This window comes from Scatophagus argus, chromosome 16, assembly GCF_020382885.2.
Source record: "Scatophagus argus isolate fScaArg1 chromosome 16, fScaArg1.pri, whole genome shotgun sequence".
Classification (NCBI taxonomy): Eukaryota; Metazoa; Chordata; class Actinopteri; family Scatophagidae; genus Scatophagus; species Scatophagus argus.
This window is the reverse complement of record NC_058508.1, coordinates 5,700,563-5,712,921: the sequence shown is the minus strand read 5'-3', so window position 1 is coordinate 5,712,921 and position 12,359 is coordinate 5,700,563. Positions and strand designations below refer to the sequence as shown.

General features: G+C 42.6%; 1 protein-coding gene across 4 annotated transcripts; it reads right to left on the bottom strand.

Annotated features, from left to right (window-relative positions):
- Window positions 1-195: 195 nt before the first annotated feature.
- Window positions 196-11,124, bottom strand: engl (endoglin, like). Of its 4 annotated transcripts, none has more exons than XR_006845629.1 (18): window positions 10,704-11,124; window positions 9,500-9,620; window positions 8,857-9,029; window positions 8,549-8,686; window positions 8,238-8,412; window positions 7,876-8,047; window positions 7,635-7,779; window positions 6,707-6,899; window positions 6,290-6,456; window positions 5,642-5,797; window positions 4,493-4,576; window positions 4,148-4,402; window positions 3,447-3,914; window positions 2,809-2,953; window positions 2,640-2,741; window positions 2,063-2,180; window positions 1,664-1,821; window positions 196-825 (listed from the first exon to the last, which is right to left on the bottom strand). XR_006845629.1 is itself a non-coding variant. In XM_046414835.1 (17 exons), exons 2-16 carry the CDS (start codon window positions 9,573-9,575, stop codon window positions 2,071-2,073), a joined length of 2,559 nt encoding a protein of 852 aa, XP_046270791.1. In that variant the 5' UTR covers window positions 9,576-9,620; window positions 10,704-11,124; the 3' UTR covers window positions 196-825; window positions 2,063-2,070. The 4 variants fall into 4 exon arrangements, 2 of the variants coding, with proteins under 2 accessions (XP_046270791.1, XP_046270792.1); XR_006845630.1 differs by having other exon boundaries at window positions 196-754; XM_046414835.1 differs by lacking the exon at window positions 1,664-1,821.
- Between the last annotated feature and the right edge of the window lie 1,235 nt (window positions 11,125-12,359).

Below are 12,359 nucleotides of genomic sequence, written 5' to 3'. Positions count from 1 at the left end.
TAATCAGCAAAAATATTCTTTTCTGGACTTCATGGAGACCAACACAGGGCTAAAACATCAGGTAAACAGCAACATAACTCCAGATTGATTCTGCTGTTTGCTAACACATTATCAACATCAACATTATGTGGTAAAAGTGCGTGTATGTCAGTAGTGTGTTCACAGTTTGCCTCTAAAACGCCAAACATAATGTATAAGTTTAAACAAATATTTTAATATACGTTACAGTCCCATATACTTATTCACAACATTTTATTTTCGTTGCACATGATTTGAGAGCGACACAGCAAGTCAACGTGGGTTTAAACTTTCTGAACACATCTTATTTGCTGCATGAACACAAATGATTTCACATGAGGATGAATTCAGCTTTGATGTCCAACCAGTTCACAGCTTAAACACGAATAGTGAAAATGACGCAGTAAAGCACTCGACTCAAACACATGCACAGCAACCTCGGCTCTTCTTTGACCTTGTGTTCCATCTCTAAGCAGGACGATGATGTGGTTTCCGTGAGTCACGACAACCAAGTAAAGATCCTGTTGAATCCAGATTAAGGTCTCAAAGTCATGTGATGACTGGCTGTCAGTTTTGAAACGACTTGATCAAGAACGGTGTGCTGCATGTAACAAACAGTGTTTCGCTTTGAATCAAACATCTGCAATGACTAAGTGCCACTGTACACACAGGTCCTCTTGCATTTCTGCTGCACGGCGATGAATGACGCTCACGAGGAGAACTGCACAAACAGGCTCTGCAGATACAAAGGCAGCTGTTAGAAGCTCTGTCCCAGTTCTCCTTTCTCAGATTTGCAGGGAGGAAATCCTGACAGATAAAAGAATAAAACTGTTCAAACATATATGGGACATCAGAGTTTAAATCTGCAGGTGTTCGCCTAATGCTGATATATTTTCTGGGACTGCTGGTGCTTCTAACCGCAACAGTTTATTTTGAATACACCGCTCTGATATTAGGTTCACTCTGTGTCGCCCAGCTGGAGTTACCTGTGTAGTTTTAAATCTTGACTTCAATTGAACAGAGGGATAGTGGCATACAGACTTCTGACTGACAGAAACACACTCATAGTAGCTTAAAATGTGCACATAACAGTAAATAATAATATAACTGATATTAAGCTACCAAAATTCAGAGTATTTCTTTAAAGGCACCCAAGACAGGTTATTAAAGTTTCATTTTTGAAACTGAATTGATGCATTTAAGTGCTATGTATACTGCATTAAATGAGATTTGTACTGCTTTTTACTTTAAAGGAACAATATCATCAACACAAAGGTAAGCCATATAACAATAGGTATGTTACACAAATCGATTTAAATCAAGCGTCAATAAGATGTCTTTCAATCACTAGTGTCATGCATTAGTTTTGTTGCAACCAAAGGCAGAACTCATGATGTATAATACCGATGAAGCCAAAACCTGGACCCTGATTAGTCACGTTGTTAATGGTAATTGTGAGGGTTCATATTGGTTTGATTCAAACACTGACATAGACTCTCTCTCCAGCACTTAAACTGAAAGACATAGTGTAGCTGCAGAGTTACATTGTTCAAAGTTGAATAAACAGCCTCAACAAAAACTGTGAATGTACCAAGTGTATCACGGAAAATGTAGAATATAACCTGGTATATTAGGATCATACAACCTGGAGGTGGTCAGATTAGTGTAGACAGAAAGTTTTGGGGTTTCTGACGCCTGCTCCTCTTCAGCAATCGGTGCAAACACTGTTTCATCGTGATGTTTCCACCCACACATGTTCATGTGTTATGCTGGTAGTGGCTAATGCAGTCTGCAGCTTCTTGTCTGAATCAGAGATGAAGTCTGATAAGCTCACTTCTTTCTCACCTCACACCTCCAGATTTTGTTGTTTTTTTTTTCACTTCCAAACTTGGAGTTTTCAGATCAATGCTGACTCAAGTGACATCACTTGAGACTTCACACAGCTCCCTCTGAAGCCACAAAAAGCCTTCTACAAATCTCTCACAAATGCAGCAGTGTGCAACAAGACCTGCTGTAAACTCTAACAGAAAGAAAGGGTCCTTACCTCTATGTCTACACAGAGCTGATGGACTGGTCAGATATTGAAAGTGGGTTCCAGTTGTCGTAGACTGCATGAGCCTGGTCTGTTAAATGACCTTCTTGAAGTGATGCTTGACGTGCCCCTTTGAAATTATATTTATAGATCATAGATAGTCCCTTTACAATGTCTCCACACAACCACTGTAAGAAAATACAATCATCTACAAAGAACAGTTAACAATGCTTAACGTAGTAACCTGCAAGATCCTCATTTATTTTATTTCTAAAATGCTGATTACACTGTTCACTGTTGGAGGTACCTGAGACAGAGATTACTTATGAGGATTTGTAACTTTGTAAATTTCTGTGCTTGCAAACAAAAAAGTACTGAACATGTTAAAATGCAAACCCAAATTATTTCACTGCTGAATTACTTGTATTGTCTTACATTAATCAGAGATCAACAGTAGCAAAATCATATGTATTAATGATAAGATGCTGATAATTTGTTCAAATGTCCAAGGTGCAGCAACTTCAGATTTTGGATGATAATGCATTTGGCACCATAACTTATCAGTGATGGTGGGAAGGCGATCTTTTACCTGTATGATAATAGATGCACCACAGCCCCCCCATTAGACCGACACCCATCACAAAGGCAGCAAAGACACTTCCCATCACTGGTCCCATCTGCACTGCTGAGCCTACAGACAAAGTGTTCACATGTTAAATAGTCTTACAGTGAAAAATGACCAAATAAATGATACTCACTGCTGTGCTCTGGATCTGGACTGGTCACTGGGGACGCACTCAGCCTCTTGGTTCTTTGGCCAGCAGGGGGCCTCAGCAGATTGGTTGCCAGCGAACTAATTGACTGAGTGACCACCATGGGCCTGGAGAGGTTTCTGATCTCACACTGAGATGAGAATACAGGAAAAGACCTTTAAGTTAGTTATGCTGTTAGCTTCATAAAGCTAAGGGTTTTTTATTTTGTTGGATAATAAGTACACTTATTTACATTTATGTTCAAAGTTTGAAATAGGGATTGATACCACTATCATCCGATTACTGGGAAGTCAGCTATGGCCAGCAAAGCCATTTTTACTGCCAGTTTGTACAGATCAAAGAAGACAGGTACAGCATGTTAATTAAGAAGCTGAACAGTTGATGGCTGTTAACTTAGGGGAGAGCCAGACTAGCTGTTCGCCCTGTTTCCTCCTAACTGTAGCCTTACATTTAGCATTCACACATGAGAGTGGTAGCAATCTTCTCATTTCATTGACAGGAAAAAAACAGCTTAATTTTCCAAAATGTCAAACGACTCCTTTGAAGCTCCCTTTGACGAGAGGCTTTATTCTGCATCTTGAGCGCAATGAAATGCAACCCCAGTGCGTTAATTCTTTCTGTACCTGATGTCTGGGTGATCCTGACACGAGGGGAGGGATGCGTGTCCTGCCCTGACAGTCATTGTTCACCGTTTCCTTCGTGGGTTCCCCTTTTGTCAAGTCAGAGGCACACAGTTGAAGGCTGCAGTGCAGGAACTGCATAGAGTCATTATAAACTGGCCGCAGGATGAAACTAAATCTCAAGGCCCTACTCATGCTGCTCTTTTTCATCCTTTCCAGCACTTCTCTCCCTTCGCTTTCGACTTCTCCGTCTCTGTCACGAGCTCTGTCTGTTTCCAGTGCCTCCATCTCTTCCTTTTCCTCTTCCAGATCACCGTCTCCTTCTTCTTTTGCATCAAGGGTCAGTGAGGGGTCTGAGGAACAGCCATCACCTATGACCATCCAGAAAGCAGACTTCTTTGGGTCTGACAGAGGAGAGACCACACATGAGTTCACTTCCACGGTGTCGATGAAGGGCCCTTTGGCTAAAATCTGCAGTGAGACAGTTAAAAAAAAAAAACAGAGGAAAGGATGAATGATATGATCAGGATCAAAGGGTCATAATGGTGTCAGTTTTTACAGCTTCATCAATAAGTATGAGTATAATAATAATAATAATAAAAAATCAGTACCATTTAAGTACGGTAATTAAGTTCTTGACTCTTTTGTTGATGGTGCTCATCAAAATGGCAAATAAGCACAGAGCAGACACAACACACACACACCTCGACGTAGACACGGTGGCCTGCAGTTATAACACAGGGGCCAATTCGTCCCTGCTCATAGCTCTCAGTGACAAAAAGCTTCAAAATAAGAAGAGGCCCAGATCTGTGTCTGGGTGTCAGCAAGCGGCTCAGTTCCTGATCAGGTCCTGGACCCTCGGGTGCCCAGGGGACCTGCCCTGCCTGAGGAGTGTTTGCATTAACATCATCATCATGTGCGAGGCTGGGGAGGGTGGGGACCGCAGTCAAACAGCTGAACTGAGAGGAGAAACAGAGGATTACACCGGTGGAAATGAATGAATGAATGACGGAGGTGAAGGCAGACGTACACATGCGCAGATATCTTACATGTATGCCGAGTGGACTTCTGGACTTCCTTTCTGTCTCATTGAGTGTTAAAATAGTCTGAGGCTTGTCTCTCCACAAAAGCACCTGGACAGGGAGGAGAGAAGGAAACAGGGTGATGTGCTGTATGGGATAATTCATTCAAACTGTTCAAACCCACTTTTCAACGTTTGCTCTCTCTCTCTAAACAGCACAGGGTATTCTGGTAAATGGCCAACAGAAGATCACAGCTAGAGAACAACATTCCCTGTTGCATTTGATCAGTTTTGGGTCCACTGCTGCTTTCTGATTCCACGTTTCTTCTTGCTGTCATATTAGCAAATAATATTAATTTTCACCCTACTGTGTGCAATGGCAACAGCAATTTTGTCATTCTTGAATAACCGTCGATATTATTCTATATATATTAATTGGATGTCCTACAATTTTCTGCGGCTAAACAACAATAACTCTGAGAACATTACTGCGCTCTTCCAACTCTGGTCAGCTCATCCATTTTGACTTTAGTCTACTGTAACTCTGGTTAATCATATTCAAATCAGAAAAGTCCCTCTCAGTGGCAGCTGGTTATCATTGGACATAAAGCCTGATTACAGTAATAGATAACAGTCAACAAGACAGAGAAAAGATACATTTGTTTTTTACATATTAACACACCCACCTCTTGCATCAGTTTGTCATTTTTCTGAAAACACTCCACATCCTCCTTCCTTCCAATTTCCTGCCTCCAAACTGAGATTTTCTTTCTCACTTAATTTACCTCTGTGCAGCATCCCATTTCTGGGCTGTAACTCTGCTCTGTGCTGGTCATGATGACCTGGGTCACGAGTCTCACCGGGGACAACTTCCACTCACCACAATTTCAAGTGCCCATTATGCATGTTGTGTTATTGTTCTTACCTCTCATCTGTTTTCCTTCTGTGCTGCAGAAGCGTCACTCATTCTGTTTCTGCTGTTAAACTTTTTGGACCTCTAATATTTCTAGGCCTCCTTCTGTCATTTCTTATAAGTAACATGAACAATGATAATATACACTTTTAAAATTCCAGAGAATTCTATCAAAGTTGAATGAAAAAAGAAAAAAAAAAAACAACAACAAAGGTATTTATTTTCTACATTTCAAATCTGTTCTGTCCAAATTTCTAATCTCACCATGTTTTTGTACTGCACCCCTCTGGGCTGTCCCAGGAACACGGCCTCAGTCCCACAGGAAATGACTGGGAACACCAACAGGAAATGGCTCCCATTGGACTGGGCCTGGCACGTCGAGTCTCGTAGAGTCACAGCAGCCGTTGAGACAGACGAGCTCTGAAGAGGGAAGAACTGCTGTGAAACCATGTAACTTGGGAACAGAATAATTTTCCTGTATAAAAAAGTCGTACTAATGGCTACTTAAAGAACGACCATGTCAACAAGACTATGTGTAGCCATGTCAGTGGCTCTGTGAGACTGTGTGTACTGACACAGTGTTGTTTTGAGCTAAAACTAAGATGGCATAATGATGTTATGATGATCACCATATTTACTACCTTATTATCAGCATGCTAGCAGGCTGCTAAGTAGCACACAAAGGTATCTGTCATGGAGTATTTGGGACGTCATTGTCATATTACAACATGACAATCATCAAGTCATGATAAAATAAGAAACAAAACAAAAGTGAGTATATTTAATTGATAATTAGCGTTATTTCATGTTGAGCAGCTGCTCAGCATTCTGGACCTTGTGAAAACACTGGATAGATTACACCGTGGTAGCTAGCTTCTTTATGACCTGCTTCTAATACAGAGGTATGAGGACCTGCAGGATGTGTTGGTCTATGGTCACGCTGAGGCGTCCGTCCTCACACTGCACTGTGAAACTCTCTCGGCCTTCTGCTCTGCCTCCACCATTCAGCCACTGCCTCAGCCTGCGCTCCTCAGCCCAGGGAGGCCTCACAAACACAGGATTCATTGCTGCAACCACGTCTGAGACGTACAGAGAGGAGACACAGTCACTTCAACGCTCATACTTAGACTTAACTACCTTTCAGTCAACACAAAGGCACCGATGGAAATATTGTGCTTTCATTTCTCACTCTCTGTTCTAAAAGAGACCCAGAAGGGCAAGTAAATAATTCTCTTCTAGATGAAGGAAATGAAAAATTACAAAATTAAAGCTGAAACGTTCAGGTCACTCACACAGTGAGGGAAACAAGAGACACACAGGGGTCCTGACCTGTCCCGCCCCCAGACAGCTGAATCACAAAGCGATTGGCCAGGTCAGCCTCAGTGTATGAGGTCACCTTGGTGTAGCCGCTCTCACTGGCCCACACGAGAAGGTCTGAGACACTGGACAGGTCAGAGTGAAGTGTACTGGACAGGGTCAGGCCGGGCTCATGTGGGTATGGTGGGGATACACTGTTGGAGGACTACAGAGGGAGAGAGAGAGAGAGAGAGAAGATAAACAACCTGTAAGCACAGTCAAGAAAAAAGATGAGTGCACTAGTGACTATTTATAGCAGCAGGACAGTGGATGTGGGATTGAGTCATAGCATACGTGTGTGTTCATGGTAATGAAGGAACATGTCTTACAGTACAACAACTTAGCCCAGTAATGTGTTCTTAATCATTTTTGGACAACAATGGTGCTCTAAGGCACAGAGGAATGGATATAGGATATAAGATATATCAGGCTATGGCCTTTTTAGTAGGATAAATTCATCACCTGTTTGGTCTTTTTAAGGGTTTTGTTGCCAATGAGAAAAATGTATAACTCGAAGAGCACTTGGGGAGTGTTTACCTCCACTAAGGCCAAGAGTTCACTATTCTACAGGAGTGAGTCTCAGATGTTTACATGTCACAAAATGGTTGTCCCAGGGTCTCCCATCTGATAAGAGTTTCACTTTTAGGTGCTTTTTGTTTTTAAAGTGTATGAAACCCATGGCCATAACAGTCATACATTCTGCCTGTGTGGATGGAACAGTGAACAGTGTGTGTGTGTGTGTGTGTGTGTATTTTCCTCTTTTTCTGCATTTTTTTCTGTTCGTTGTATCTGGAGTAAACTCTCCAGCAGTTGTTGGACAGATAAGTCCAGTGACAATGTGAGATACAAGTTCTTTAACAGGTATCTGGAAAAGCAAAGCGATATGGAACCCTTCTCTTACATAGACAGAGACGTGACCCCGGACACCATGAGCAATAATGGCCCAGTTGACTGGCACCGAGCTGCTGAGAATCAGCACGACCTTCTGGGTCTTTGAGTTGGCCACCAGGGGCACAAGAGAGACAATCACCTCCACCTGAAGAGAACTGAAAGAAATAGAAGGGGATGAAGAGAGAGGAAGATCGAACTTTGCATGGCTGTCCAACAGCAACATGTGCTTTTGCAAGGCCGCATGTTCTCACCCACAGAGCCCTGAGCCCACTGAATGCAGCTTGATCACATGGACTTCAGGGTTGATCCCACCTGCTGGCACATTGGCGCAGCCCTGCACGTCTTGTGGCTGCAGGTCAGAGGTCATGTAGTTGTGAGACAGGAACATGGACTGTAAATGGCACACGTCAGGCAGGGTTGGGTCTGTAAGATGCAGACAAAGCAATTTTTTCAAAGGGAAATTGAAATGAAATGAAACAGAGTGAGATGAAAGAACCTATACTACCTTTTTTGTTTGTCAGTTTTTCTATATATTTCTATATACAGTAAACCAAACCAACATCATCTCTTCAACATTGTCACGACTATAGTATTTGGTTTCTTTGTGGCTCACCCTCCCCAAGTCGGATGTAGACTCGATTGCCATGTGTTGTGTGCGTCAGAGAGGTCAGGTTACCGTGGTGCTTCATAGCCCAGCGGTGCAGTGCACGTGGATGAAAAGGTAGCACATGCACCACTTGGACATGCAAAAGCAAGTTGCGGGACTGCACGCTGGAGTTTGAGGATAACTAGCAGATAAGGAAGAATTTCAAAATTTCAGGAGACAGAAATTTGTGGAACATAAAAGCAATGTGTGCTGTGCATACATACACCACATGCACACAGATGTGACGGGCAGACTGTCTTCTGCACACTGTGACTGACCTGCACCATCACTGGCAGACTGGGGGGCAGCCTCTCAGCCTCTAGCCACCAGGTGACTGGGAGCTTGGAGCTGAGCAGCAGGTGAAGGGTTCTGAGAGGTGAGGGGGTCAGAGACAAAGGTTTCAGCAGCACCGTCACCTGCAGACAGAAGGGAAAGGGGTGAGGTGGGGTATGTTTATAAAGCCAGTCTTCTGTCATTATGGTGTTCTAACTTCCCACCCCAACCTTTTCAGCTAGCTACCAAGCTAAAGCTAACTCTTATCAAACAGACACTGTTCCTTTAAAGTCTCAGGTGTGGGTGTTCTTACCTTGTTTTCGGGACTGTTTGTCACCCTCCCCACAGCGATGACATGAGTTTCCTTGTTGCCGCGTTCTCTAGCAGCGCAGCCTGGACCCGCCTCAAACCTCTCCAGCAGACCCTGAACAGGGTGCAGCGGTCCCACCAGTCCGGCCGCGGAGCATCGCAGCTCCACACTTTGAGCTGAGGAGGAACAGCGCATACACGACTATGAAGAGTAATAACAATCAAACCATAACGGCAGTGCGGTGTAAACCACTTTTTAATGAACAAATAACTGCTTCTTCTACACCTCCACACGGGACCAGAACCTCAGTGACTGCAGTTTGCTGAGCCAGGCCTCAAAACTTCCCTTTTTTGCTTTCTTCCACTCTATCACTGCTCTCTTTATCATGATGTGTGGGTGGCAAAACAGACAGACATGAGCACACTGAGTTTAAATCCCTGCCTGGGGAGATTGGAGAATTTCCCAGAAGAAACTATGTAACAATTTTCAGTTTCACTCTGACGCTTAAAATGAAGACATTGACTTATAGCTGTGCAAGCACAGGACATTTCACATTTGTTAGTTTTAATGTCTTCACCACACAGTAATCATTGTTGGCTTTGAGAAAAATGGACGCAATGTTCAAAAGTCCAAATTATGTTCTTACCTGCCGTTCTCCTCCAGAGCAGAAGGACGGAGAAAACAATCCATCCAACCCCTGACAGTGAAGGCATCGTGAACATTTGGCGACTAACTTGACTTAATGTGATGACCCCTCGTGCAACATCCTAGCGAACAGAAACATGGCCATGTATTAAGACATACAGCATATACATAATACATGATAATACGTGATAATATTACAGGCTTCGGTGCTTTTCACATAAGCAAAATCACTTCTTCAATCCCTTTCAGACAAACTGACTCAGAAAATTAATCGACGACTAGTAATTTCTCAAACAAAACTGCCAAGCATTCAGTGCTTCCAACTTCCCAGGAAGTGAGGATTTGCTGGTCATCTTCGTCATGTGATTGTAAATTTGAGTTGGTTATGGACGGCTGGTCAAATCAAACATCCACTTTGGAAACATCACTGTGAGCTGTGGGATATCATACTGAGCATTTTTCCACTGTTTTCTGACATTTCATAGACAAACTGATTACCTCTTAGAAAGAACAGATGCAAAAGTAGTCCTGAGCCTAAATCTTTGCTGATTAAGCTGTAACTATGACATAGCAAATCAGATTTGGAAAAAAATATTCTGATGTTGAAATAATGATGTAATAAAGTCAATAAAGTTGAGACAAAAGTTGTGTTTGTGGGGTTTAAATTTGAATTTTTTAACCAGTTTAAGTCAGAACTATTAGATTATAAAGTGGTTAGACTGAAAGTTAAAATTATGAGAAGGCAAATCGAAACTAAAAGATAAAAAGGAAAACTTTTGATGTGCTGTCACTTTTCATGCGCTGCATTTTAATTTTATTTTTTTTTTTTATCGTCACTGACAAAAGGTCTTTCACAGTTAAAGAACATGAATGCACCTCCTGTTTTTGTTTTTACGTTAGATTTTACAACATGAACATGAATGTCAGTCTTAGGACTGCTTGTCAAGAAGAAAAAAAATCATTTATTGCTAAACTTTAAGCAATAAATTAAATAGGAATATATCAAATCACCCCAAACTGCACACTAAAGCATACGGTAAGGAGGGAAGAATCATCAAACCGCCTTCCATGCGGTTTCTTATATTCTGATGTGAAGGATTTCAAAGCCAGCTTCCATCTGTCGTGTCCTGAGTTCATTTCAGGATTCCTAAAACTCGGAAGAAAACATTTGCTGGAATAAACTTGAGAAGAAAAGTTGAACTCACCTGCGGCGCTGCACGGGCGGACTGCTGATCCAGCTGTTGCACCGCTGCGCTCACAACTCAACACACGCCCCCCTCATTTCTTAAACACACAACCACACAGTCGCACCCTCGCTCTCTCTCTCTCTCACACACACACACACACACACACACACTCCACATCTTCAAACCAGGCAAAAATACTCAACTCACAGCCGCGCGTTGCGTCAGGCGTCTTTTTTTCCAGCCGAGGGGCGACTTGTGAACTACACTTCTCAGTGGAAATGAATGTTACACCGTGAGTAGAACCGCAGGGGGAAGAAGTTGTAAAGACACAATTAAAGGGGCAATGGGAGGGACTGTGGGATGGTGTGACAGAGTGGAGAGAGAGATGGCGAGGAGAAGAATAAAAGACTGTGAAAACGTCTCCAAGCGTAGATGGCAACAGGAAGGAGGGCTGCAGGGCGAGGAGGAGGGGAGAGGGGGGGAGAGGTGGGAGGGAAGGAGGAGGAGGAGAGGGTGGACCTGAGGAGTTTGACTGGCAGGTGAAATGTTTGGCAGAGGAGTAAACGCAGGCAACACACACGTCCTCTCTGACCTCCCCCCGGGAGACATTAATTGCATGGACCATATTTTCTCATTTCTGCCTTTCTGAGTTTTGTGGCTTTTCGGTTGGAGGTTGAGCAGCAGAGAGTCATCAGCACTGCAAGAGCTGCCATTAAAAGCCGGAGCACACGCTGTCACATTCACTGATGTTGCATGTCACTGAATGGCAGTGTGATTTGTTACATACACATCCAAGTATACAAACACCCATTTGGCGATTTTAAATCGCGTTGCCATACAAGTGCTTCACTGGTTTGAAACATGCCACTTTACTCATCTGAGAGCATCTGGATGAGACTAAAAACTCATCTGCAAAAAAGAGGTGAAACAAAAATTGGCAAGTGAAAGAAAGGGGAAGAAAAAAGGAACTGTGGTTCTGTCCAAATACCCACACTTGAGTGTTTAGGTGTACATTCACACAACAGCAGGTAGCAGGCAAAGTGCGTCTCATGTTGGACACACACCAACACAGTCCATCTAATCCAAAGCAGTCAGGAAGCACACTCTTCCTAATAGTTTTCCTAAACCATGTGGTTAGGTTAAGGGAAAGATTGTGATGTTTGTTTGGTTTCACATGAACGGGAAGACCGAAGCTCCAGGTTGAAAGTCATGTGTGAGTGTGTGGATACTGCAGGATCAAGTGTGTTTGGCGCTCTTTTTTGTGCTCTTAAATGAGCTCTTTAACGTTTTGCATATATTTGATGAAATGTTCACACAAAAGTAAACTGCACAGCATCCATAATCATTTTTTTTACAGACTCAGGAGGCCTCAACACCACATTTCTGATAACAAAATGACATGTCAGTCATGTCTTTCATTTTCATTTTCAATTTGTCCACCTGTTACACATTTCTGTCGCACTGATTATTTACAGATTGCTTCATTCTTCTGAAACTCATTAGTGGTTGTGTCATCTCACTGTTTCACATTTCAGTTTTATTTATTTTATTGCTTTGTTTTTTTTTAATCACAGTGTTGTACTGTGTGTGATTGTGTATGTGACGATAAACATGAGCTGATCTGATGCACAATTCAGACAGAATTTTCTGTTTTGTGTTCTTTGTCTACACATC